At 56.6% G+C, this 23910-nt stretch overlaps 1 protein-coding gene across 1 annotated transcript in view; it reads left to right on the top strand.

The window, feature by feature from the left end:
* Positions 1-8774: 8774 nt before the first annotated feature.
* The window catches only part of USP10 (ubiquitin specific peptidase 10), a 32679-nt gene continuing 17543 nt past the window's right edge, over positions 8775-23910 (top strand). The window contains exons 1-4 of the mRNA XM_073659908.1: positions 8775-8931; positions 19830-19898; positions 22424-22484; positions 22663-23637. Coding sequence (XP_073516009.1) covers positions 8911-8931; positions 19830-19898; positions 22424-22484; positions 22663-23637 — 1126 coding nt within the window. The 5' untranslated portion in view covers positions 8775-8910. The remainder of the gene's footprint in view (positions 8932-19829; positions 19899-22423; positions 22485-22662; positions 23638-23910) is intronic.

A 23910-nucleotide genomic window follows, 5' to 3' on the forward strand; every position in this document is an offset into this window, starting at 1 on the left:
AGCCTCCAGTGGTAAGGAGTGAAACTGCAGCATAATTATTAAAGTGAACAATAGCGGCTACTAGTGGTCAAACTGTAGAAGGCAACAGAATTCCTGACACGCCTGCAGGATCAAGATGATTAGTGATACCTGACAGGAACTTATCGATGGCTTCGGGGTTGGTAGTCTTGTGGGAGTAGATGTCGCTATACATGTGTACACATCGACTCCACCAGCAAAATAGTGATTACACTCATAAAGTGTCCATCCAGTGAATAAAGTGTAAAAATCGGCTTTCTTGTCTTGCATCGCTCACTAAAGAGCTTCAAACTGGACGTAACATCAGCGTGAGTGCCTGAAGCTTCACAAATGTTTTTTTTATGGTCAAGTAACTGCACAATGGCCTAAGATCAGCATGGAGAATGCCGAGCATCAGCTGCAGTGGTATACTGCACATAATGTTTTTTGGACTGATGGATTGCCCCTATCTGAAAGTCTGAGGAATCTAGGTTTGGCTGGTACCCGTAGAATGATGCCTATGGGACTGCATAGAGCCAACAGTAAAATATGGTGGAAGAGTGGTGGTAGCCTGGGATTGTGTTAAGGGTTCAGCTCCTAATTTCCAAACAATTACCCTGCTTTGCTGAAAGCTTGGGACATGCTCTTTCCTGTTCCAACATGACTGCGTCTTGGTGAAGGATGGGGGCATCCTGTCAAAGTGGCCATGATGGGTAAAGACTGGAGTGCAGATCATCACTCCAGTGCACTAATGCACGGTACAGCGCTCTGTGTACACTGATCGCTTCTATCCCCCGGAGCAACACACTTCTGAAAATTCGGACGATCAGTGGGGTCTCAGGAGCCGGGGCTGCAGTGTGTTTCAGCGCATACCAAATACTGAAAAAAGTTAAATTGTAGATACCGTTTAAGGTTTGAATCCAGCGTTGGGAGCCCCCATACTGTGTCAGCCCATCCTGGCGATATCCAAGATCCAAAGGTTAATACAGTTTTTATGGGAAGATCTACTGTCCCTTTCCTCTCAGGGTTTTTTTTTTTCTCTTAAGGTGTCTCTTCTCTTCAAGTTTATTTTCTTCCACCCTCAGTTCAGTCTCTTTCCTGTCAGTTCTCTTTCCCGTGCTTTCCCTTGGTTACGTCTACTTCCTCTCAGTTCTGTCTCTTTCCCTCCGGTTCCCCGTCTTTCTCCTCAGTTCTCCATCTCTTTCCTCTTGATTCCGCCTCATTCCCCTGGATTCCATGTCTTTACCTCAGTTCCGTCTCTTCCTCTTCAGTTCTGTCTCTTTCCCCTCAGCTCTGTCTCTTCCTCTTCAGTTCTGTCTCTTTCCCCTCAGCTCTGTCTCTTCCTCTTCAGTTCCATCTCTTTCCCCTCAGTTCTGTCTCGCTCTCCTCCGTTAGTCTCATTCCCCTCTGTTCCCTTTCTCTTAGGTTCCCCATCTGTTTCCCCTGGTTCTCCATCGCTTTCCCCTCAGTTTCATTCTCTTACCCTCAATTCTCCATCTCTATCACCTTGGTTCCGTCTCTCCTCAGTTCATTCTCGTTCCCTTTGGTTTTGTCTCTATCACCTAATTATCATCTTTCTGCTCAGTTCTTGAACTCTTTCCCCTTTTGGTCCTACGTCTCTTTCCCCATTGGTCTTCAGTCTCTTTCCCCTCAGTTCCACTTCAGTTTCATCTTTATCCTCAGTTCTCCAGCTCTTTCCCATCATTTGTCTTTTTCCCCCTCGATTCTCCGTTTTTTTTTTTTCCCCTTGGTTCTCAGTCCCTTTCCCCCAGTTTTCTGTCTCTTTCCCCCTCGGTTCCCTGTCTCTTTTCTCTGAGTTTACTCTTGCCCTTCAGTTCTGTTTCTTTCCCCTTCGTTCTTTCTTTCCTTTGACTTTCATCTCTTTCCTCCTAGTTCTCCATTTTTTTTCCCCTCAGTTCCATCTTTCTCCTTGGTTTGATCTCTTTCCCATTTCATCTTTTTCCCCTCAGATCTCTGTCTCGTTGATCTGTCTTTTTTCTCCTCAATTCATTCTTTCCCCTCGGTTCTGTCTCTTTTCAACTCGGTTCTGTCTCTTTTCCCCTTGGTTCCGTTTCTTCCCCCTCAGTTTTCTGTCTCTTTCCCATTGATCTGTCTGTTCTGTCTCTTCGCCCTCTGTTCTGTGTCTTTGCCCTCGGTTCAGTCTCTTTCTCCTCAGTTTCATCGCCCCCCCCCCCCTCAGTTTTCTTTCCCTCTGTTCTGTCTTTTTCCCTACAACTCTGTCTCTTTCCCCTGTTCTCTGTCTTTTTCCCGACAGTTATTTCTTTCATCTCTTTCAACTCAGTTCTGTCTCTTCCCACTCTGTTCTCCATTTCTTTTCCCTCAGTTCTCCGTCTCTTTCACTTAGGGTCTGTCCCTTTACCCTGTTTTTCCATCTCTTTCCCGAGTTTAGTCTCTTTTCTCCTCGGTTTTCTGTTTCTTTCTCCTCTTTTCCATCTCTTAACCCTCCATTGTTTCTTTCCGTTCACTTTCATCTCTTCCACTCGGTTCTCTGACTCCTCACCCTCGGTTCCATCTTTCTCCTTTGTTTCGTCTCTTTCCTCTCGGTTCCGCCTCTTTTCCCTCAGTTGTTTCTTTCCCTTTAATTTCTGACCACTCAGATGTTTTTTTCCCCTCGGTGCTGTCTTTCTCCTCTGTTTCATCTTTCTCCTCAGATCTGTCTCTTTCCCGTTGATCTGTCTCTTTTCCCCTTGGTTCCGTTTCTTCCCCCTCAGTTTTCTGTCTCTTTCCTGTTGATCTGTCCGTTCTGTCTCTTTGCCCTCTGCTCTGTGTCTTTCCCCTCAGTTTCATCTTTCCCCTCTCAGTTTTGTCTTTCCCCTTGGTTCAGTCTCTTTCTCGTCCGTTTCATCTTTCCCCTCTCAATTTTTTCTCTTTCCCTCGGTTCTGTCTATTTCCCTATAGTTCCATCTTTTTCCATGCAACTGTCTCTTTCCCCTCAGATTTATCTCTTTCCCCTGTTCTCTGTCTTTTTCCCGCCAGTTGTTTCTTTCCCTTCACTTTCATCTCTTTCAACTCAGTTCTGTCTCTTGCCTCTCGGTTCTCTATTTCTTTCCCCTCAGTTCTCCATCTCTATCACATAGGGTCTGTCCCTTTTACCCTCTGTTTTTCCATCTCTTTCCCGAGTTTAGTCTCTATCCCCTCAGTTCTCAGTTTCTTTCCCCTCGGTTTTCTGTTTCTTTCTCCTCTTTTCCGTCTCCTAACCCTCCATTGTTTCTTTCCCGTTGCTTTCATCTCTTCCTCTCAGTTCTCCGACTCTTCGCGCTCGGTTCCATCTTTCTCCTTTGTTTTGTCTCTTTCCTCTCGGTTCTGCCTCTTTTCCCTCAGTTGTTTCTTTCCCTTCTCTTTAATTTCTGTCAACTCAGTTATGTATTTTCCCCTTGGTGCTGTCTTTCTCCTTTGTTTCATCTCTTTCCCCTCAATTCTCTGTCTCTTTTCTGCTGATGTGGTTTCCCATTCGGTTCCGTCTCTTTCTCTTCACTTTTAACTCGGATCTGTCTCTTTCCTCTCAGTTTTGTCTGTTTACCCTGGTTCTATCTTTTTCCCCTCAGTTTTGTCTTTCCCCTCAATTCCTTCTTTTTCCCCTCAGTTTTGTCTCTTTCCCCTCAATTCCTTCTTTTTCCCCTCTGTTTTCCATCTCTTTTTCCTCCATTGTTTCTTTCCCTAAGTTATTTTTTCCCCTTCGCTTCCGTGTCTTTCTCCTTGTTTAGTCTTTCGCCTCGGTTTCATCTTTTTCCCCTCAGGTCTATCTCTTTTCCTTCAGTTCTCTCCCTTCACTTTCTACTCAGTTCCATGTTTTTTCTCTCAGTTTCGTCGCTTTCCCCTCGGTTCTCTCGGACTCGTCTCTCTCGGGCTCGTCCCTTTCCCCTCGGTTCTCTCGGGCTCGTCCCTTTCCCCTCGGTTCTCTCGGGCTCGTCCCTTTCCCCTTGGGCTCGTCCCTTTCCCCCCGGCTCTCTCGGGCTCGTCCCTTTCCCCCCGGCTCTCTCGGGCTCGTCCCTTTCCCCCCGGCTCTCTCGGGCTCGTCCCTTTCCCCCCGGCTCTCTCGGGCTCGTCCCTTTCCCCCCGGCTCTCTCGGGCTCGTCCCTTTCCCCCCGGCTCTCTCGGGCTCGTCCCTTTCCCCCCGGCTCTCTCGGGCTCGTCCCTTTCCCCCCGGCTCTCTCGGGCTCGTCCCTTTCCCCCCGGCTCTCTCGGGCTCGTCCCTTTCCCCCCGGTTCTCTCGGGCTCGTCCCTTTCCCCCCGGTTCTCTCGGGCTCGTCCCTTTCCCCCCGGTTCTCTCGGGCTCGTCCCTTTCCCCCCGGTTCTCTCGGGCTCGTCCCTTTCCCCTCGGTTTGGTCCCTTTCCCCCCGGTTCTCTCGGTTTGGTCTCTTTCCCCTCGGTTTGGTCTCTTTCCCCTCGGTTTGGTCTCTTTCCCCTCGGTTTGGTCTCTTTCCCCTCGGTTCTCTCGGTTTGGTCTCTTTCCCCTCGATTTGGTCTCTTTCCCCTCGGTTCTCTCGGGCTCGTCCCTTTCCCCTCGGTTCTCTCGGGTTTGGTCTCTTTCCCCTCGGTTTGGTCCCTTTCCCCCCGGTTCTCTCGGGTTTGGTCTCTTTCCCCTCGGTTCTCTCGGTTTGGTCTCTTTCCCCTCGGTTCTCTCGGTTTGGTCTCTTTCCCCTCGGTTCTCTCGGTTTGGTCCCTTTCCCCTCGGTTTGGTCTCTTTCCCCTCGGTTTGGTCTCTTTCCCCTCGGTTTGGTCTCTTTCCCCTCGGTTTGGTCTCTTTCCCCTCGGTTTGGTCTCTTTCCCCTCGGTTCTCTCGGGCTCGTCTCCTTCCCCTCGGTTCTCTCGGGCTCGTCTCCTTCCCCTCGGTTCTCTCGGGCTCGTCTCCTTCCCCTCGGTTCTCTCGGTTTGGTCTCTTTCCCCCCCCGGTTCTCTCGGTTTGGTCTCTTTCCCCCCCGGTTCTCTCGGTTTGGTCTCTTTCCCCCCCGGTTCTCTCGGTTTGGTCCCTTTCCCCTCGGTTCTCTCGGTTTGGTCCCTTTCCCCTCGGTTCTCTCGGTTTGGTCCCTTTCCCCTCGGTTCTCTCGGTTTGGTCCCTTTCCCCTCGGTTCTCTCGGTTCTGTCTCTTTCCCCTCGGTTCTGTCTCTTTCCCCCCGGTTCTGTCTCTTTCCCCCCGGTTCTGTCTCTTTCCCCCCGGTTCTGTCTCTTTCCCCTCGGTTCTCTCGGTTCTGTCTCTTTCCCCCCGGTTCTGTCTCTTTCCCCTCGGTTCTCTCGGTTCTGTCTCTTTCCCCCCGGTTCTGTCTCTTTCCCCTCGGTTCTCTCGGTTCTGTCTCTTTCCCCTCGGTTCTCTCGGTTTGGTCTCTTTCCCCTCGGTTCTCTCGGTTTGGTCTCTTTCCCCTCGGTTTGGTCTCTTTCCCCCCGGTTCTCTCGGTTTGGTCTCTTTCTTTCCCCTCGGTTTGGTCTCTTTCTTTCCCCTCGGTTTGGTCTCTTTCTTTCCCCTCGGTTTGGTCTCTTTCTTTCCCCTCGGTTTGGTCTCTTTCTTTCCCCTCGGTTTGGTCTCTTTCTTTCCCCTCAGTTTGGTCTCTTTCTTTCCCCTCGGTTCTCTCGGTTTGGTCTCTTTCCCCTCGGTTTGGTCTCTTTCCCCCCGGTTCTCTCGGTTTGGTCTCTTTCCCCCCGGTTCTCTCGGTTTGGTCTCTTTCCCCTCGGTTCTCTCGGTTTGGTCTCTTTCCCCTCGGTTCTCTCGGTTTGGTCTCTTTCCCCCCGGTTCTCTCGGTTTGGTCTCTTTCCCCTCGGTTCTCTCGGTTTGGTCTCTTTCCCCCCGGTTCTCTCGGTTTGGTCTCTTTCCCCTCGGTTCTCTCGGTTTGGTCTCTTTCCCCTCGGTTTGGTCTCTTTCCCCTCGGTTTGGTCTCTTTCCCCTCGGTTTGGTCTCTTTCCCCCCGGTTCTCTTGGTTTGGTCTCTTTCCCCTCGGTTTGGTCTCTTTCTTTCCCCTCGGTTCTCTCGGTTTGGTCTCTTTCCCCCCCGGTTCTCTCGGTTCTGTCTCTTTCCCCTCGGTTGTCTCTTTCCCCTCGGTTCTGTCTCTTTCCCCCCGGTTCTGTCTCTTTCCCCTCGGTTCTCTCGGTTCTGTCTCTTTCCCCCCGGTTCTGTCTCTTTCCCCTCGGTTCTCTCGGTTCTGTCTCTTTCCCCCCGGTTCTGTCTCTTTCCCCTCGGTTCTCTCGGTTCTGTCTCTTTCCCCTCGGTTTGGTCTCTTTCCCCTCGGTTCTCTCGGTTTGGTCTCTTTCCCCTCGGTTTGGTCTCTTTCCCCCCGGTTCTCTCGGTTTGGTCTCTTTCCCCCCGGTTCTCTCGGTGTGGTCTCTTTCCCCCCGGTTTGGTCTCTTTCCCCCCGGTTCTCTCGGTTTGGTCTCTTTCCCCTCGGTTTGGTCTCTTTCCCCTCGGTTCTCTCGGTTTGGTCTCTTTCCCCTCGGTTCTCTCGGTTTGGTCTCTTTCCCCTCGGTTTGGTCTCTTTCCCCCCGGTTCTCTCGGTTTGGTCTCTTTCCCCTCAGTTTGGTCTCTTTCTTTCCCCTCGGTTTGGTCTCTTTCTTTCCCCTCAGTTTGGTCTCTTTCTTTCCCCTCAGTTTGGTCTCTTTCTTTCCCCTCGGTTTGGTCTCTTTCTTTCCCCTCGGTTCTCTCAGTTTGGTCTCTTTCCCCTCGGTTTGGTCTCTTTCCCCTCGGTTCTCTCGGTTTGGTCTCTTTCCCCTCGGTTTGGTCTCTTTCCCCTCGGTTTGGTCTCTTTCCCCTCGGTTTGGTCTTTCCCCCCGGTTCTCTTGGTTTGGTCTCTTTCCCCTCGGTTTGGTCTCTTTCTTTCCCCTCGGTTCTCTCGGTTTGGTCTCTTTCCCCCCCGGTTCTCTCAGTTTGGTCCCTTTCCCCCCGGTTCTCTCGGTTTGGTCTCTTTCCCCCCCGGTTCTCTCGGTTTGGTCTCTTTCCCCCCCGGTTCTCTCGGTTTGGTCTCTTTCCCCCCCGGTTCTCTCGGTTTGGTCTCTTTCCCCCCCGGTTCTCTCGGTTTGGTCCCTTTCCCCCCCGGTTCTCTCGGTTTGGTCCCTTTCCCCCCCGGTTCTCTCGGTTTGGTCCCTTTCCCCCCGGTTCTCTCGGTTTGGTCCCTTTCCCCCCGGTTCTCTCGGTTTGGTCCCTTTCCCCCCGGTTCTCTCGGTTTGGTCCCTTTCCCCCCGGTTCTCTCGGTTTGGTCTCTTTCCCCTCGGTTCTCTCGGTTTGGTCTCTTTCCCCCCGGTTCTCTCGGTTTGGTTTCTTTCCCCTCGGTTTGGTCTCTTTCTTTCCCCTCGGTTTGGTCTCTTTCTTTCCCCTCGGTTTGGTCTCTTTCTTTCCCCTCGGTTTGGTCTCTTTCCCCCCCGGTTCTCTCGGTTTGGTCCCTTTCCCCTCGGTTCTCTCGGTTTGGTCTCTTTCCCCTCGGTTTGGTCTCTTTTCCCCCGGTTCTCTCGGTTTGGTCTCTTTCCCCCCGGTTCTCTCGGTTTGGTCTCTTTCCCCCCGGTTCTCTCGGTTTGGTCTCTTTCCCCCCGGTTCTCTCGGTTTGGTTTCTTTCCCCTCGGTTTGGTCTCTTTCTTTCCCCTCGGTTTGGTCTCTTTCTTTCCCCTCGGTTTGGTCTCTTTCCCCCCCGGTTCTCTCGGTTTGGTCCCTTTCCCCTCGGTTCTCTCGGTTTGGTCTCTTTCCCCCCGGTTCTCTCGGTTTGGTCTCTTTCCCCCCGGTTCTCTCGGTTTGGTTTCTTTCCCCTCGGTTTGGTCTCTTTCTTTCCCCTCGGTTTGGTCTCTTTCTTTCCCCTCGGTTTGGTCTCTTTCTTTCCCCTCGGTTTGGTCTCTTTCTTTCCCCTCGGTTTGGTCTCTTTCTTTCCCCTCGGTTTGGTCTCTTTCCCCCCCGGTTCTCTCGGTTTGGTCCCTTTCCCCTCGGTTCTCTCGGTTTGGTCTCTTTCCCCTCGGTTTGGTCTCTTTTCCCCCGGTTCTCTCGGTTTGGTCTCTTTTCCCCCGGTTCTCTCGGTTTGGTCTCTTTCCCCCCGGTTCTCTCGGTTTGGTCTCTTTCTTTCCCCTCGGTTTGGTCTTTTTCTTTCCCCTCGGTTTGGTCTCTTTCCCCCCGGTTCTCTCGGTTTGGTCTCTTTCTTTCCCCTCGGTTTGGTCTTTTTCTTTCCCCTCGGTTTGGTCTCTTTTCCCCCGGTTCTCTCGGTTTGGTCTCTTTTCCCCCGGTTCTCTCGGTTTGGTCTCTTTCCCCCCGGTTCTCTCGGTTTGGTCTCTTTCTTTCCCCTCGGTTTGGTCTTTTTCTTTCCCCTCGGTTTGGTCTCTTTCCCCCCGGTTCTCTCGGTTTGGTCTCTTTCTTTCCCCTCGGTTTGGTCTTTTTCTTTCCCCTCGGTTTGGTCTCTTTCCCCCCGGTTCTCTCGGTTTGGTCTTTTTCTTTCCCCTCGGTTTGGTCTCTTTCCCCCCGGTTCTCTCGGTTTGGTCTCTTTCTTTCCCCTCGGTTTGGTCTCTTTCTTTCCCCTCGGTTTGGTCTTTTTCTTTCCCCTCGGTTTGGTCTCTTTTCCCCCGGTTCTCTCGGTTTGGTCTCTTTCCCCCCGGTTCTCTCGGTTTGGTCTCTTTCCCCCCGGTTCTCTCGGTTCGGTCTCTTTCTTTCCCCTCGGTTTGGTCTTTTTCTTTCCCCTCGGTTTGGTCTCTTTCTTTCCCCCCTGTTCCGTCCGTTCACACACTATTATCAGTCACTTTCCCTTCAGAGCCGTTTCCCTCTGTTAGACTCCGCCCTTCCCTGGTCGCATGCTAGGTTCCGCCCTGCCTGAGGTGGTGGGTAGGAGGAGGGCGTGGCCGCGCCTGCGCACTGTGGCGGTGCTGGGTAGGCGCGCTGAGAGAAGATGGCGGCGACGGGGGAAGCGGCATGAGCGGCCTCACTCATTGAAAGTGTCCAGCATGGCCTCCCCGGGCGCACAGGTACGAGACCGGCTGTCCGCGGCCAGAAAGCAGCCTGGGAGCCCTCGCGGCTTCTCACACTGCCCGGCCTGTGATCCGGGGCGGTGGCGCTAGGCCCGGCCTCATTTCTGCAGCCTCATCAAGGCCCGGGACTCCGGATCACACGTGGGCCTGGACCTGGAGGTCGGGCCCTGAGGAGCGGGTCAGACCTCTCCATAGTCACCTAAACACCCGGGGGAGAGGGATGGAGGGCGGACCGGAGGAGGGGGGACATAACCGAGGGACAGGCGGAGGGTGAGGGGGACATTACTGAAGGGGGATGTAACCGGGAGGAGGACTTTACCAGGGGAAGACTGAGGAGGGCGAGGGGGACATTACTGAAGGGGGATGTAACCGGGAGGAGGACTTTACCAGGGGAAGACTGAGGAGGGCGAGGGGGACATTACCGGGGAGGAGGGGTGTCTGAGGAGGGCGAGGGGGACATCACTGGGGGACAGGAGGAGGGCGAGGGGGACGTTACCGGGGAGGAGGGGTGTCTGAGGAGGGCGAGGGGGACGTTACCGGGGAGGAGGGGTGTCTGAGGAGGGCGAGGGGGACATCACTGGGGGACAGGAGGAGGGCGAGGGGGACGTTACCGGGGAGGAGGGGTGTCTGAGGAGGGCGAGGGGGACGTTACCGGGGAGGAGGGGTGTCTGAGGAGGGCGAGGGGGACCTCACTGGGGGACAGGAGGAGGGTGAGGCAGACATTACCGAGGGGAGGGGGGCAGGAGGAGATGAAGGGGTGACTGAGGAGGGCGGAGGGGAACATTGCGGAGGTCTGGAGGGAGACATAACCAGGAGAGGTGACTGAGGAGGGGGACATTACCGGATGGGGGAGGGGGCGGGAGGAGGGTGATGGGGGCGACAACATTACCAGGGGTGAGGGGGGACAATACCGGGCGTAACGGAATAGGTTGAGGGGGACAACATCACCGGGGGGGTCAGGAGTATGGTGAGGGGACGACATTACCAGGGTGGGGAAAGGGAGCAGGGGACGACATTACCAGGGTGGGGAAAGGGAGCAGGGGACAACGTTGCCGGGGGAATGGGAGAAGGGCGATGGGGATATTACCGGGGGACATTGCGGGGAAAGGTTCGGGAGGAGGGACAAGAACATTACAGGGGGTGTCGGGAGGAGGGGAATGTTACTTGGGGGAGGATAAAGGGACCTTACTGATGATGGCGAGGGAGAAATTACCGGGTAGGGGGACGGAAGGAGGGTGAGGGAGATGGTACAAGGTGGAGGCGTTACCGGGGACAACATTACCATCGGGGATTGGAGGGGGACGATGCGGGGGGACATTCACACATCCCCGGCCCAGGAGTGACACTATAGGACGGCACACATCGCCGGCTCAGGAGTGACACTATAGGACGGCACACATCACCGGCTCAGGAGTGACACTATAGGACGGCACACATCGCCGGCTCAGGAGTGACACTATAGGAGGACACACATCGCCGGCTCAGGAGTGACACTATAGGAGGACACACATCGCCGGCTCAGGAGTGACACTATAGGAGGACACACATCGCCGGCTCAGGAGTGACACTATAGGAGGACACACATCGCCGGCTCAGGAGTGACACTATAGGAGGGCACACATCGCCGGCTCAGGAGTGACACTATAGGAGGACACACATCGCCGGCTCAGGAGTGACACTATAGGACGGCACACATCGCCGGCTCAGGAGTGACACTATAGGAGGACACACATCGCCGGCTCAGGAGTGACACTATAGGACGGCACACATCGCCGGCTCAGGAGTGACACTATAGGAGGACACACATCGCCGGCTCAGGAGTGACACTATAGGAGGACACACATCGCCGGCTCAGGAGTGACACTATAGGAGGACACACATCGCCGGCTCAGGAGTGACACTATAGGACGGCACACATCAGCGGCCCAGGAGTGACACTATAGGACGGCACACATCAGCGGCCCAGGATTGACACTATAGGACGGCACACATCGCCGGCTCAGGAGTGACACTATAGGACGGCACACATCGCCGGCTCAGGAGTGACACTATAGGAGGACACACATCGCCGGCTCAGGAGTGACACTATAGGAGGACACACATCGCCGGCTCAGGAGTGACACTATAGGAGGACACACATCGCCGGCTCAGGAGTGACACTATAGGACGGCACACATCGCCGGCTCAGGAGTGACACTATAGGAGGACACACATCGCCGGCTCAGGAGTGACACTATAGGACGGCACACATCGCCGGCTCAGGAGTGACACTATAGGAGGACACACATCGCCGGCTCAGGAGTGACACTATAGGAGGACACACATCGCCGGCTCAGGAGTGACACTATAGGAGGACACACATCGCCGGCTCAGGAGTGACACTATAGGAGGACACACATCGCCGGCCCAGGAGTGACACTATAGGACGGCACACATCAGCGGCCCAGGAGTGACACTATAGGACGGCACACATCAGCGGCCCAGGAGTGACACTATAGGACGGCACACATCGCCGGCTCAGGAGTGACACTATAGGACGGCACACATCGCCGGCTCAGGAGTGACACTATAGGACGGCACACATCGCCGGCTCAGGAGTGACACTATAGGACGGCACACATCGCCGGCTCAGGAGTGACACTATAGGAGGGCACACATCGCCGGCTCAGGAGTGACACTATAGGAGGGCACACATCGCCGGCTCAGGAGTGACACTATAGGAGGACACACATCGCCGGCTCAGGAGTGACACTATAGGAGGGCACACATCGCCGGCTCAGGAGTGACACTATAGGAGGGCACACATCGCCGGCTCAGGAGTGACACTATAGGAGGACACACATCACCGGCTCAGGAGTGACACTATAGGAGGACACACATCGCCGGCTCAGGAGTGACACTATAGGACGGCACACATCAGCGGCCCAGGAGTGACACTATAGGACGGCACACATCACCTTATCAGGAGTGACACTATAGGACGGCACACATCACAGTGGGGTCAGATATTGATGCTTTACCATAGTAGTAACGCTTTGGTGTTTTTGGCTCCTTCCCTGCAGTGACTTTTGGTTGCTTTAATGCTGCCATCTCGGTGCAGTGCCATGGAACATGGTACGTTGTGCCGCCCTGCACTGCTCGTGGTGCCGCACCTGTTGGTCGTGTTTATCTTCCTCTGGCGCAGTCCCCGGTCACATCGGTTCATGAGGGCTTTGGCTGGGGGTCAGTGACACGCTCTCTTGGTTATGTCAGATTGGGGGTGAAGCTTGCGGGGATCTTTCGCATGATGGATCCCGTGTCCCCTCGCTGCTGTGCCTCATTCATTGTGCACGATGGATCCCGAGTCCCCTCGCTGCTGCGCCTCATTCATTGTGCGCGATGGATCCCACGTCCCCTCGCTGCTGCGCCTCATTCATTGTGCGCGATGGGTCCCGCATCCCCTCACTTCCGCACCTCATTCATTGTGCACGATGGGTCCCGTGTCCCCTCACTGCTGCGCCTCATTCATTGTGCGCGATGGGTCCCGCGTCCCCTCACTACCGCACCTCATTCATTGTGCACGATGGGTCCCGCGTCTCCTCACTGCTGCGCCTCATTCATTGTGCACGATGGGTCCCGCGTCCCCTCACTGCTCCGCCTAATTCATTGTGCGCGATGGGTCCTGCGTCCCCTCGCTGCCGCACCTCATTCATTGTGCACGATGGGTCCCGCGTCCCCTCTCTGCTGCGCCTCATTCATTGTGCACGATGGGTCCCGCGTCCCCTCGCTGCCGCACCTCATTCATTGTGCATGATGGGTCCCGCTTCTCCACACTGCTGCACCTCATTCGTTGTGCACGATGGGTCCCGCGTCCCCTCTCTGCCGCACCTCATTCATTGTGCACGATGGGTCCCGCGTCCCCTCACTGCCGCACCTCATTCATTGTGCACGATGGGTCCCGCGTCTCCTCACTGCTGCGCCTCATTCATTGTGCACGATGGGTCCCGCGTCCCCTCACTGCTGCGCCTCATTCATTGTGCACGATGGATCCCGCGTCCCCTCACTGCCGCACCTCATTCATTGTGCACGATGGGTCCCGCGTCCCCTCTCTGCCGCACCTCATTCATTGTGCACGATGGGTCCCGCGTCTCCTCACTGCTGCGCCTCATTCATTGTGCACGATGGATCCCGCGTCCCCTCACTGCCGCACCTCATTCATTGTGCACGATGGGTCCCGCGTCTCCTCACTGCTGCGCCTCATTCATTGTGCACGATGGGTCCCGCGTCTCCTCACTGCTGCGCCTCATTCATTGTGCACGATGGATCCCGCGTCTCCTCACTGCTGCGCCTCATTCATTGTGCACGATGGGTCCCGCGTCCCCTCTCTGCCGCACCTCATTCATTGTGCACGATGGATCCCGCGTCTCCTCACTGCTGCGCCTCATTCATTGTGCACGATGGATCCCGCGTCCCCTCACTGCCGCACCTCATTCATTGTGCACGATGGGTCCCGCGTCTCCTCACTGCTGCGCCTCATTCATTGTGCACGATGGGTCCCGCGTCCCCTCACTGCCGCACCTCATTCATTGTCCACGATGGGTCCCGCGTCTCCTCACTGCCGCACCTCATTCATTGTGCACGATGGGTCCCGCGTCTCCTCACTGCTGCGCCTCATTCATTGTGCACGATGGGTCCCGCGTCTCCTCACTGCTGCGCCTCATTCATTGTGCACGATGTATCCCGCGTCCCCTCACTGCCGCACCTCATTCATTGTGCACGATGGGTCCCGCGTCCCCTCTCTGCCGCACCTCATTCATTGTGCACGATGGGTCCCACGTCTCCTCACTGCTGCGCCTCATTCATTGTGCACGATGGATCCCGCGTCCCCTCACTGCCGCACCTCATTCATTGTGCACGATGGGTCCCGCGTCTCCTCACTGCTGCGCCTCATTCATTGTGCACGATGGGTCCCGCGTCCCCTCACTGCTGCGCCTCATTCATTGTGCACGATGAATCCCGCGTCCCCTCACTGCTGCGCCTCATTCATTGTGCATGATGGGTCCCGCGTCCCCTCACTACCGATCATTCATTGTGCACAATGGGTCCCACGTCCCTTCAATACCGCACCTCGTTCATTGTGCACGATGGGTCCCACGTCCCTTCACTGCCGCACCTCATTCATTGTGCACGATGAATCCCGCGTCCCCTCACTGCTGCGCCTCATTCATTGTGCATGATGGATCCCGCGTCCCCTCACTACCGATCCTCATTCATTGTGCACGATGGATCCCGCGTCCCCTCGCTTGCTGCGCCTCATTCATTGTGCATGATGGGTCCCGCGTCCCCTCGCTTGCTGCGCCTCATTCATTGTGCACGATAGATCCCGCGCCCCCTCGCTTGCTGCGCCTCATTCATTGTGCATGATGGGTCCCACGTCCCCTCGCTTGCTGCGCCTCATTCATTGTGCATGATGGATCCCGAGTCCCCTCACTACCAATCCTCATTCATTGTGCACGATGGGTCCCACGTCCCTTCACTACCGCACCTCATTCATTGTGCACGATGGGTCCCACGTCCCTTCACTACCGCACCTCATTCATTGTGCACGATGGGTCCCGCGTCCCCTCACTACCGATCATTCATTGTGCACGATAGGTCCCGCGTCCCCTCACTACCGATCATTCATTGTGCGCGATGGGTCCCACGTCCATTCACTACCGCACCTCATTCATTGTGCACGATGAATCCCGCGTCCCCTCACTGCTGCGCCTCATTCATTGTGCATGATGGATACCGCGTCCCCTCACTACCGATCCTCATTCATTGTGCACGATGGATCCCGCGTCCCTTCACTACCGCACCTCATTCATTGAGCACGATGGATCCCGCGTCTCTTCGCTGCTGCGCTTCATTCATTGTGCACAATAGATCCCGCGTCCCTTCGCTGCTGCGCTTCATTCATTGTGCACAATAGATCCCGCGTCCCTTCGCTGCTGCGCTTCATTCATTGTGCACAATAGATCCCGCATCCCCTCGCTTGCTGCGCCTCATTCATTGTGCATGATGGGTCCCGCGCCCCCTCGCTTGCTGCGCCTCATTCATTGTGCATGATGGGTCCCACATCCCCTCGCTTGCTGCGCCTCATTCATTGTGCATGATGGATCCCGCGTCCCCTCACTACCGATCCTCATTCATTGTGCACGATGGGTCCCGCGTCCCCTCACTACCGATCATTCATTGTGCACGATGGGTCCCACGTCCCTTCACTACCGCACCTCATTCATTGTGCACGATGAATCCCGCGTCCCCTCACTGCTGCGCCTCATTCATTGTGCACAATGGATCCCGCGTCCCCTCACTGCTGCGCCTCATTCATTGTGTAAGATGGATCCCGCGTCCCCTCTCTGCTGCGCTTCATTCATTGTGCACGATGGGTTCCGCGTCCCCTCACTGCTGCGCCTCATTCATTGTGGACGATGGATCCCGCGTCCCCTCACTACCGCACCTCATTCATTGTGCACGATGGGTCCCGCGTCCCCTCACTGCTGCGCCTCATTCATTGTGCACGATGGATCCCACGTCCCCTCACTACCGCACCTCATTCATTGTGCACGATGGGTCCCGCGTCCACTCACTGCTGCGCCTCATTCATTGTGGACGATGGATCCCGCGTCCCCTCACTACCGCACCTCATTCATTGTGCACGATGGGTCCCGCGTCCACTCACTGCTGCGCCTCATTCATTGTGCACGATGGATCCCGCGTCCCCGCACTGCTGCGCCTCATTCATTGTGCGCGATGGGTCCCGCGTCTCCTCACTGCTGCGCCTCATTCGTTGTGCATGATGGGTCCCGCGTCTCCTCCCTGCTGCGCCTCATTCGTTGTGCATGATGGGTCCCGCGTCTCCTCACTGCTGCGCCTCATTCGTTGTGCATGATGGGTCCCGCGTCTCCTCACTGCTGCGCCTCATTCGTTGTGCATGATGGGTCCCGCGTCTCCTCCCTGCTGCGCCTCATTCGTTGTGCATGATGGGTCCCGCGTCTCCTCACTGCTGCTCCTCATTCATTGTGCACGATGGGTCCCACGTCCCTTCACTACCGCACCTCATTCATTGTGCACGATGAATCCCGCGTCCCCTCGCTGCTGCGCCTCATTCATTGTGCACGATAGATCCCACGTCCCCTCGCTGCTGCGCCTCATTCATTGTGCACGATGGGTCCCGCGTCCCCTCGCTGCTGCGCCTCATTCATTGTGCACGATGGATCCCGCGTCCCCTCGCTGCTGCGCTTCATTCATTGTGCACGATAGATCCCGTGTCCCCTCGCTGCTGCGCCTCATTCATTGTGCACGATGGGTCCCGCGTCCTCTCTCTGCTGCGCCTCATTCATTGTGCATGATGGATCCCGCGTCCCCTCACTGCTGCGCCTCATTCATTGTGCACGATGGATCCCGCGTCCCCTCGCTGCTGCGCTTCATTCATTGTGCACGATGGGTCCCGCGTCCCCTCGCTGCTGCACTTCATTCATTGTGCACGATGGATCCCGTGTCCCCTCGCTGCTGCGCCTCATTCATTGTGCGCGATGGGTCCCGCGTCCCCTCACTGCTGCGCCTTATTCATTGTGCACGATGGGTCCCGCGTCCCCTCTCTGCTGCGCCTCATTCATTGTGCACGATTGATCCCGCGTCCCCTCACTACTGCGCCTCATTCATTGTGCACGATGGGTCCCGCGTCCCTTCTCTGCTGCGCCTCATTCATTGTGCACGATGGGTTCCGCGTCCCGTCACTACCGCACCTCATTTATTGTGCACGATGGGTCCCGCGTCTCCTCACTGCTGCGCCTTCTTCATTGTGTACGATGGATCCTGCGTCCCCTCACTACTGATCTTCATTCATTGTGCACGATGGGTCCCACGTCCCCTCGCTTGCTGCGCCTCATTCATTGTGCACGATGGATCCCGCATCCCCTCGCTGCTGCGCTTCATTCATTGTGCACGATGGATCCTGCGTACCCTCGCTGCTGCGCTTCATTCATTGTGCACGATGGATCCCGCGTCCCCTCGCTGCTGCGCCTCATTCATTGTGCACGATGGATCCCGCGTCCCCTCGCTGCTGCGCCTCATTCATTGTGCACGATGGATCCCGCGTCCCCTCGCTGCTGCGCCTCATTCATTGTGCTCGACGGGTCCCGCGTCCCCTCGCTGCTGCGCTTCATTCATTGTGCACGATGGATCCAGCGTCCCCTCTCTGCTGCGCCTCATTCATTGTCCACGACGGGTCCTGCGTCCCCTCGCTGCTGCGCTTCATTCATTGTGCACGATGGATCCCGCGTCCCCTCTCTGCTGCGCCTCATTCATTGTGCACGATGGATCCCGCGTCCCCTCTCTGCTGCGCCTCATTCATTGTGCACGATTGATCCCGCGTCTCCTCACTGCTGCGCCTCATTCATTGTGCTCGACGGGTCCCGTATCCCCTCGCTGCTGCGCCTCATTCATTGTGCACGATAGATCCCACTTCCACTCGCTGCTGCGCCTCATTCATTGTGCACGACGGGTCCCGCGTCCCCTCTCTGCTGCACCTCATTCATTGTGCACGATAGATCCCGTGTCCCCTCACTGCTGCGCCTCATTCATTGTGCGCGATGGGTCCCGCGTCCCCTCGCTGCCGCGCCTCATTCATTGTGCGCGATGGGTCCCGCGTCCCCTCGCTGCTGCGCCTCTTTCATTGTGCACGACGGGTCCCGCGTCCCCTCGCTTCCGCGCCTCATTCATTGTGCACGATAGATCCCGCGTCCCCTCTCTGCTGCGCCTCATTCATTGTGCGCGATGGGTCCTGTGTCCCCTCTCTTCCGCGCCTCATTCATTGTGCACGATTGAACCCGCGTCCCCTCGCTACCGATCCTCATTGCGAGGATGACGGGCATTTCCTGCAGAGTCCAGTGGGGATCTTGGTCATCCGAAAGGGATAGCTCTGGGATTGATGGGGGCGAGTAGTATTGCTTTCATCACTCATCCATAATTCCCGATCTGCCGTTGTTTATGGTTTTCTGTTCTATGGTCGTCCTAATTGGATCCTCCTTGTGGTGCAGGACTTGGATCATTCTCCTGTCCAGATATCTGCTGGTCCTTACTGGGGTGGATGATAGGGACTCTGTTGGTCCTTACTGGTTGTGATAAGGACTGTGCTGGTCCTTACCGGTTGTGATGAGGGCGGTGCTGGTCCTTACCGGCTGTGATGAGGACGGTGCTGGTCCTTACCGGCTGTGATGAGGACGGTGCTGGTCCTTACCGGCTGTGATGAGGACTGTGCTGGTCCTTACCGGCTGTGATGAGGACTGTGCTGGTCCTTACCGGCTGTGATGTGGACGGTGCTGGTCCTTACCGGCTGTGATGTGGACGGTGCTGGTCCTTACCGGCTGTGATGTGGACGGTGCTGGTCCTTACCGGCTGTGATGAGGACGGTGCTGGTCCTTACCGGCTGTGATGAGGACGGTGCTGGTCCTTACCGGCTGTGATGAGGACGGTGCTGGTCCTTACCGGCTGTGATGAGGACGGTGCTGGTCCTTACCGGCTGTGATGAGGACGGTGCTGGTCCTTACCGGCTGTGATGAGGACGGTGCTGGTCCTTACCGGCTGTGATGAGGACGGTGCTGGTCCTTACCGGCTGTGATGAGGACGGTGCTGGTGGTCCGCCAGGTTCACACCTCCCTTAGGCTTCCTGCCCCCACATTCAGATGATTAATGGCGCTCTTCTTGCCCAGCACACCTATCTCCGCCGCGCGCATCCTGGCGCTGAGCTCCGCTCTTGTACCCGGGGTTCTGCCTCCTTCCGGCACCGGCCCAGCCACGTGCTTAACCCTTCCCGTCCCATGATGGTGTCTTCACCTGTGTACAGAGATCAGCAGATAGTGGGGGGCGGTCGGTGCGATTAGTGACATCCGCTATGGATTGTGCTCAGGTGGCAATCAGGGGTCAGACATCCATGAGCTCTTCTAGGATCGCGCGCTTCTTAAAGGGCCGGTAACATTATTTCCCAGAGCTGATGACGTTGCAGATCGGCCATTAATGGTGACGGATCTGATTTCTATAGGTTCACGGCAGATATGTGACAGGAAGGTATCAGTACTGCTCGGAATGGCTGATAACAGGGAACAATAAATTTATTACTGAGGGTTTGTTGCAGTTGCATCCTCCGCCTGAACTCCTGACTGATACATTGTAGCAGCTCCTGGATGTTTCTATTCACAAACAGCAAGCGTGGTACATTGGGCGCTCGCTGGCCGTCCTGTGCTGAGGTCTTGCTCCGGGGGGAGGGGTGATGTGCCGCGGTTTGGACCTTTGCTCGGAGCACCCATTGTACCCGCTGCTGTGCTGGGATATGCTGGCGCGGGGCCCGCGGATTACGCCGGCTGCTACGTGAACGTATCTATTGCTGAAGCTGCAGGACGATGACAATGAGACGCTCGTGCTGCGCTCGCACTTTTCTCTGGATGTTCGCGGCCCGTTATCATCTCATGATTAGGTCACATTGTGCAGGACAAAGCTGCGCTGTATCCAAGCAGTGATCCCGGGGGTGATGGGGGAGCGATCCTATGGAGTGGAGGAAGAGGGATCCCGGGGGAGATGGGGGAGCGATCCTGGGGGAAGGGGGGAGTGATCCTATGGGGTGGAGGAAGAGTGATCCCGGGGGGGGGGGGTGTGTGTGACTCCGGGGGGTGGGGGGGTAGTGATCCCGGGGGAAGGGGGGAGTGATCCTGGGAGGTTTGATCCCAGGCAGGGGGGGGGGGGGGGGGGAGAGATCCTGAATATCAGATGTTGAGGTGACAACCTGCAGAGTGTCAGGGAGTTGTCGGGGGTCCGGGTTCCTCCGGTCGCCTGTTTTGTGTGGTCTGACTTGTGTTTCTTCTTTTTTTTTTCAGTACATTTTTGGGGAGTTCAGTGACGATGAATTCCGCCAGTTCTTCACCAGCACTCGCTGCACAGTAGAGGTAAGGATCCGTCCCTCGCCCCGTTCTTCACATTTCGATGTTTCGCTGCTTACGGACCTCGGACCAGAACTTTACACCCAGAAGTAATTATTCAGCGCGCTCTGAAGTCTGGGCACAAGAGGCGTTGTGATACGTGGATATCAAATCCTCACATTATGTTGGCTGATGTGATGGTTTGTTGATGTCGTGGCGTCCCAGTGTTGTGTCATGGTCAATGGCGACTTGGCATTGTCTCTTGGTGGCCATTGTTGTGTTCTGGTGGTTGCCAGCGTCATGACCCTGTGTCGTGTTGGCATCTTGTTGTTGTTTTATGATGACCAGTGTCTTGACATTGTGTTGTGATGGCTGGCTTGTGGGCCTCCTGGTTTTGTGTTGTGGTGGCCAGCGTGTTGGCCTTCCAGTGTTGTGTTGTGGTGGGGGCCAGCGTGTTGGCCTCCCAGTGTTGTGTTGTGGTGGTGGCCAGCGTGTTGGCCTCCCAGTGTTGTGTTGTGGTGGTGGCCAGCGTGTTGGCCTCCCAGTGTTGTGTTGTGGTGGTGGCCAGCGTGTTGGCCTCCCAGTGTTGTGTTGTGGTGGTGGCCGGCGTGTTGTCCTCCCAGTGTTGTGTTGTGGTGGGGGCCAGCGTGTTGGCCTCCCAGTGTTGTGTTGTGGTGGTGGCCGGCGTGTTGGCCTCCCAGTGTTGTGTTGTGGTGGTGGCCAGCGTGTTGGCCTCCCAGTGTTGTGTTGTGGTGGTGGCCAGCGTGTTGGCCTCCCAGTGTTGTGTTGTGGTGGTGGCCAGCGTGTTGGCCTCCCAGTGTTGTGTTGTGGTGGTGGCCAGCGTGTTGGCCTCCCAGTGTTGTGTTGTGGTGGTGGCCGGTGTGTTGGCCTCCCAGTGTTGTGTTGTGGTGGTGGCCGGTGTGTTGGCCTCCCAGTGTTGTGTTGTGGTGGTGGCCGGTGTGTTGGCCTCCCATTGTTGTGTTGTGGTGGTGGCCGGTGTGTTGGCCTCCCAGTGTTGTGTTGTGGTGGTGGCCGGTGTGTTGGCCTCCCAGTGTTGTGTTGTGGTGGTGGCCGGTGTGTTGGCCTCCCAGTGTTGTGTTGTGGTGGGGGCCAGCGTGTTGGCCTCCCAGTGTTGTGTTGTGGTGGGGGCCAGCGTGTTGGCCTCCCAGTGTTGTGTTGTGGTGGGGGCCAGCGTGTTGGCCTCCCAGTGTTGTGTTGTGGTGGGGGCCAGCGTGTTGGCCTCCCAGTGTTGTGTTGTGGTGGGGGCCAGCGTGTTGGCCTCCCAGTGTTGTGTTGTGGTGGTGGCCGGCGTGTTGGCCTCCCAGTGTTGTGTTGTGGTGGTGGCCAGCGTGTTGGCCTCCCAGTGTTGTGTTGTGGTGGTGGCCAGCGTGTTGGCCTCCCAATGTTGTATTGTGGTGGTGGCCGGCTCGTTGGTTCCTGGCGGTGTGTCATGATGACTGGTGTGTTGGCCTCCCAGTGTTGTGTTGTGGTGGTGGCCGGTGTGTTGGCCTCCCAGTGTTGTGTTGTGGTGGTGGCCGGTGTGTTGGCCTCCCAGTGTTGTGTTGTGGTGGTGGCCAGCGTGTTGGCCTCCCAGTGTTGTGTTGTGGTGGTGGCCGGTGTGTTGGCCTCCCAGTGTTGTGTTGTGGTGGTGGCCGGTGTGTTGGCCTCCCAGTGTTGTGTTGTGGTGGTGGCCGGAGTGTTGGCCTCCCAGTGTTGTGTTGTGGTGGTGGCCAGCGTGTTGGCCTCCCAGTGTTGTGTTGTGGTGGTGGCCAGCGTGTTGGCCTCCCAGTGTTGTGTTGTGGTGGTGGCCAGCGTGTTGGCCTCCCAGTGTTGTGTTGTGGTGGTGGCCAGCGTGTTGGCCTCCCAATGTTGTATTGTGGTGGTGGCCGGCTCGTTGGTTCCTGGCGGTGTGTCACGATGGCTGGTGTGTTGGCCTCCCAGTGTTGTGTTGTGGTGGTGGCCGGCTCATTGGCCTCCCAGTGTTGTGTTGTGGTGGTGGCCGGCTCGTTGGTTCCTGGCGGTGTGTCGTGATGGCTGGTGTGTTGGCCTCCCAATGTTGTGGTGATGACCTTAATGTTGGCCTCCCAGTGTGTCGTGGTGGCCGGTGGGGGCGTCCTGGTGTCGTCGAGGTGGTGGCCGTTGTGTTTGTGGCCCCATACAGTATGGGGTGAAGAAACTTTGACCTCGGTCCTCAGTGACTGCAGAAGAAACCTCCAGAAGCAGAGGACGTTCCCATGTAGACTTGTGGTGACATCAGGCCTCAGAGATCTTGCCCCGTGGCATATACGGCGCCCTCCAGTGTCTGGTTGTGGGAAGTGTTCTGAGGCTGAGCCTCTGCTTCGCGCTGTGCATACTCGTGAGGATCACGCCGCTCAGCGGGGCCTCTGCACAGTCTGGGGGGTAGCACTTTCTTCGGGGCCTCGTGTGCTGGCAGTGACCGATCTCATGCAGATTCTGACTGATCCTGAGCCGTGTGCACACAGGGCAGCTTGCATTCAGTTCCTCAGGAGTTTTTCTTGTGTTTGATGCCCCTTTTCTTGTTCTCTCCACAGTTGCCCCCTTTCAATGAGCCGGTGTTCTGCGGCCCGCGGTCTTCATGTGATCTCCAGGATGGTAAGTGCCTGTGATATCGTGTGTCGGTGCGTGGACCGGGTCTGACCCCGTAACCCTGCACCGCTCATAGACGTACGCACGCATAGTGTCTGTAGGTAACGGGTTGAGTGCGGGGTCACGTTTGCGGCATCGTCGCTCTTTTGCGCAGCTCCTGATGCTTTTTTTTTTCTTGTGTAAGGTGACGACTTTCAGAGAATCGAGTTTGGGGTGAGTGAAGTAATTGACGTGGACGCCGCTCTGCTCGGGAACTCGGATTACAGTATTTCCAGCACCCTAAATCCGCAGGCTCCGGAGTTCATCCTGTCCTGCAGCCCGACCCAGAAGAGTCCCGATGACCTCCTCCTCGCAAACAACTGTGACGCCATCGACGGTCAATTCTCCGACGCCGCTCTCCCCGACAGCAGCGGCAACGCAGACAGTGACGGTACATCTGCGCAGAGAGAGCGGAAAAAGAAGAAAAAACGGCCCCCGGGGTATTACAGTTACTTGGAAGGTGTTGGCGATGTCCCTGCGGAGACCCTTGTGAATGGGCACGCCACCTCCGCAGGACTCGACAGTATCGGCACAGACGAGCCCGAGCTTGGAGACGACGCTCGGGCATCGTCGGCCTCCCCTAGGACTTGTGACAGCCCGGAGCCCGCCGTGGACTTCAGCATAGAGGCTGTCAGTGACGACGGCACCTCCGTACCATATGCACTAGATGATGGCAGGACTGCTGGGCAGCCTGAGGAAGGCACGGCCTCAGACAGCGGGCGAGAGAGCCCCCTAAGGACAGCTGAGGAGCAGTCGCCGGCTGACTCTGATACTACTGAAACGCCAGGGGTAGCCAACGGGCAGACACTTGAAGCCATAGAGGACGCTGCGGCCCCCAATGGGCTGGATTTGCATCCCGAGGCCGAGCAAGTGAAGCCGGAGGACACGTCCTTGTCTCAGGCCGTGAACCTGGCGTCTTCCTTGGCCCCCGGCAATCCCCCAGCGAAGTCTTGGGCGAGTCTCTTTCACAATTCCAAGCCCTCCCCAACCCCACTGGTGGCTTACGTCGAAACTAAGCCAGTGGCCCCCTCTACTGCCCCGCCGGCCCCCGAGAAACAGGCTGACGTTAAGGAGGGCCCCGTTCCTGTTTCAGAGGATCCAGTAGCCATAAATATTGCAGGTATGTTGTGTTCGTCCGCAGAGTCTGCCACGGGTATAAGGCCTTATTATAATGCTGTTACAGCGTAGGTCGTGGTCACCACAAGATGGCGCCACTGGTGGCAGTGTCCTCAGTGCAGGCTGCACACTGTGTGTGTGTACACCGTGTACCACGCCGTAGTGAATGTTACTGATTATAGGGACAGTTGGCGCTCGGTGCTCCAACCTGTGCAAGCACCTGCTGGGACTTGTAGTTTAGGAATGGCTGATGAGCCCCAGGCTAGAGCTGTACTTT

Source organism: Phyllobates terribilis, unplaced genomic scaffold (genome assembly GCF_046119375.1).
Source record: "Phyllobates terribilis strain yellow unplaced genomic scaffold, ASM4611937v1 Scaffold_14__1_contigs__length_39327217, whole genome shotgun sequence".
Classification (NCBI taxonomy): Eukaryota; Metazoa; Chordata; class Amphibia; order Anura; family Dendrobatidae; genus Phyllobates; species Phyllobates terribilis.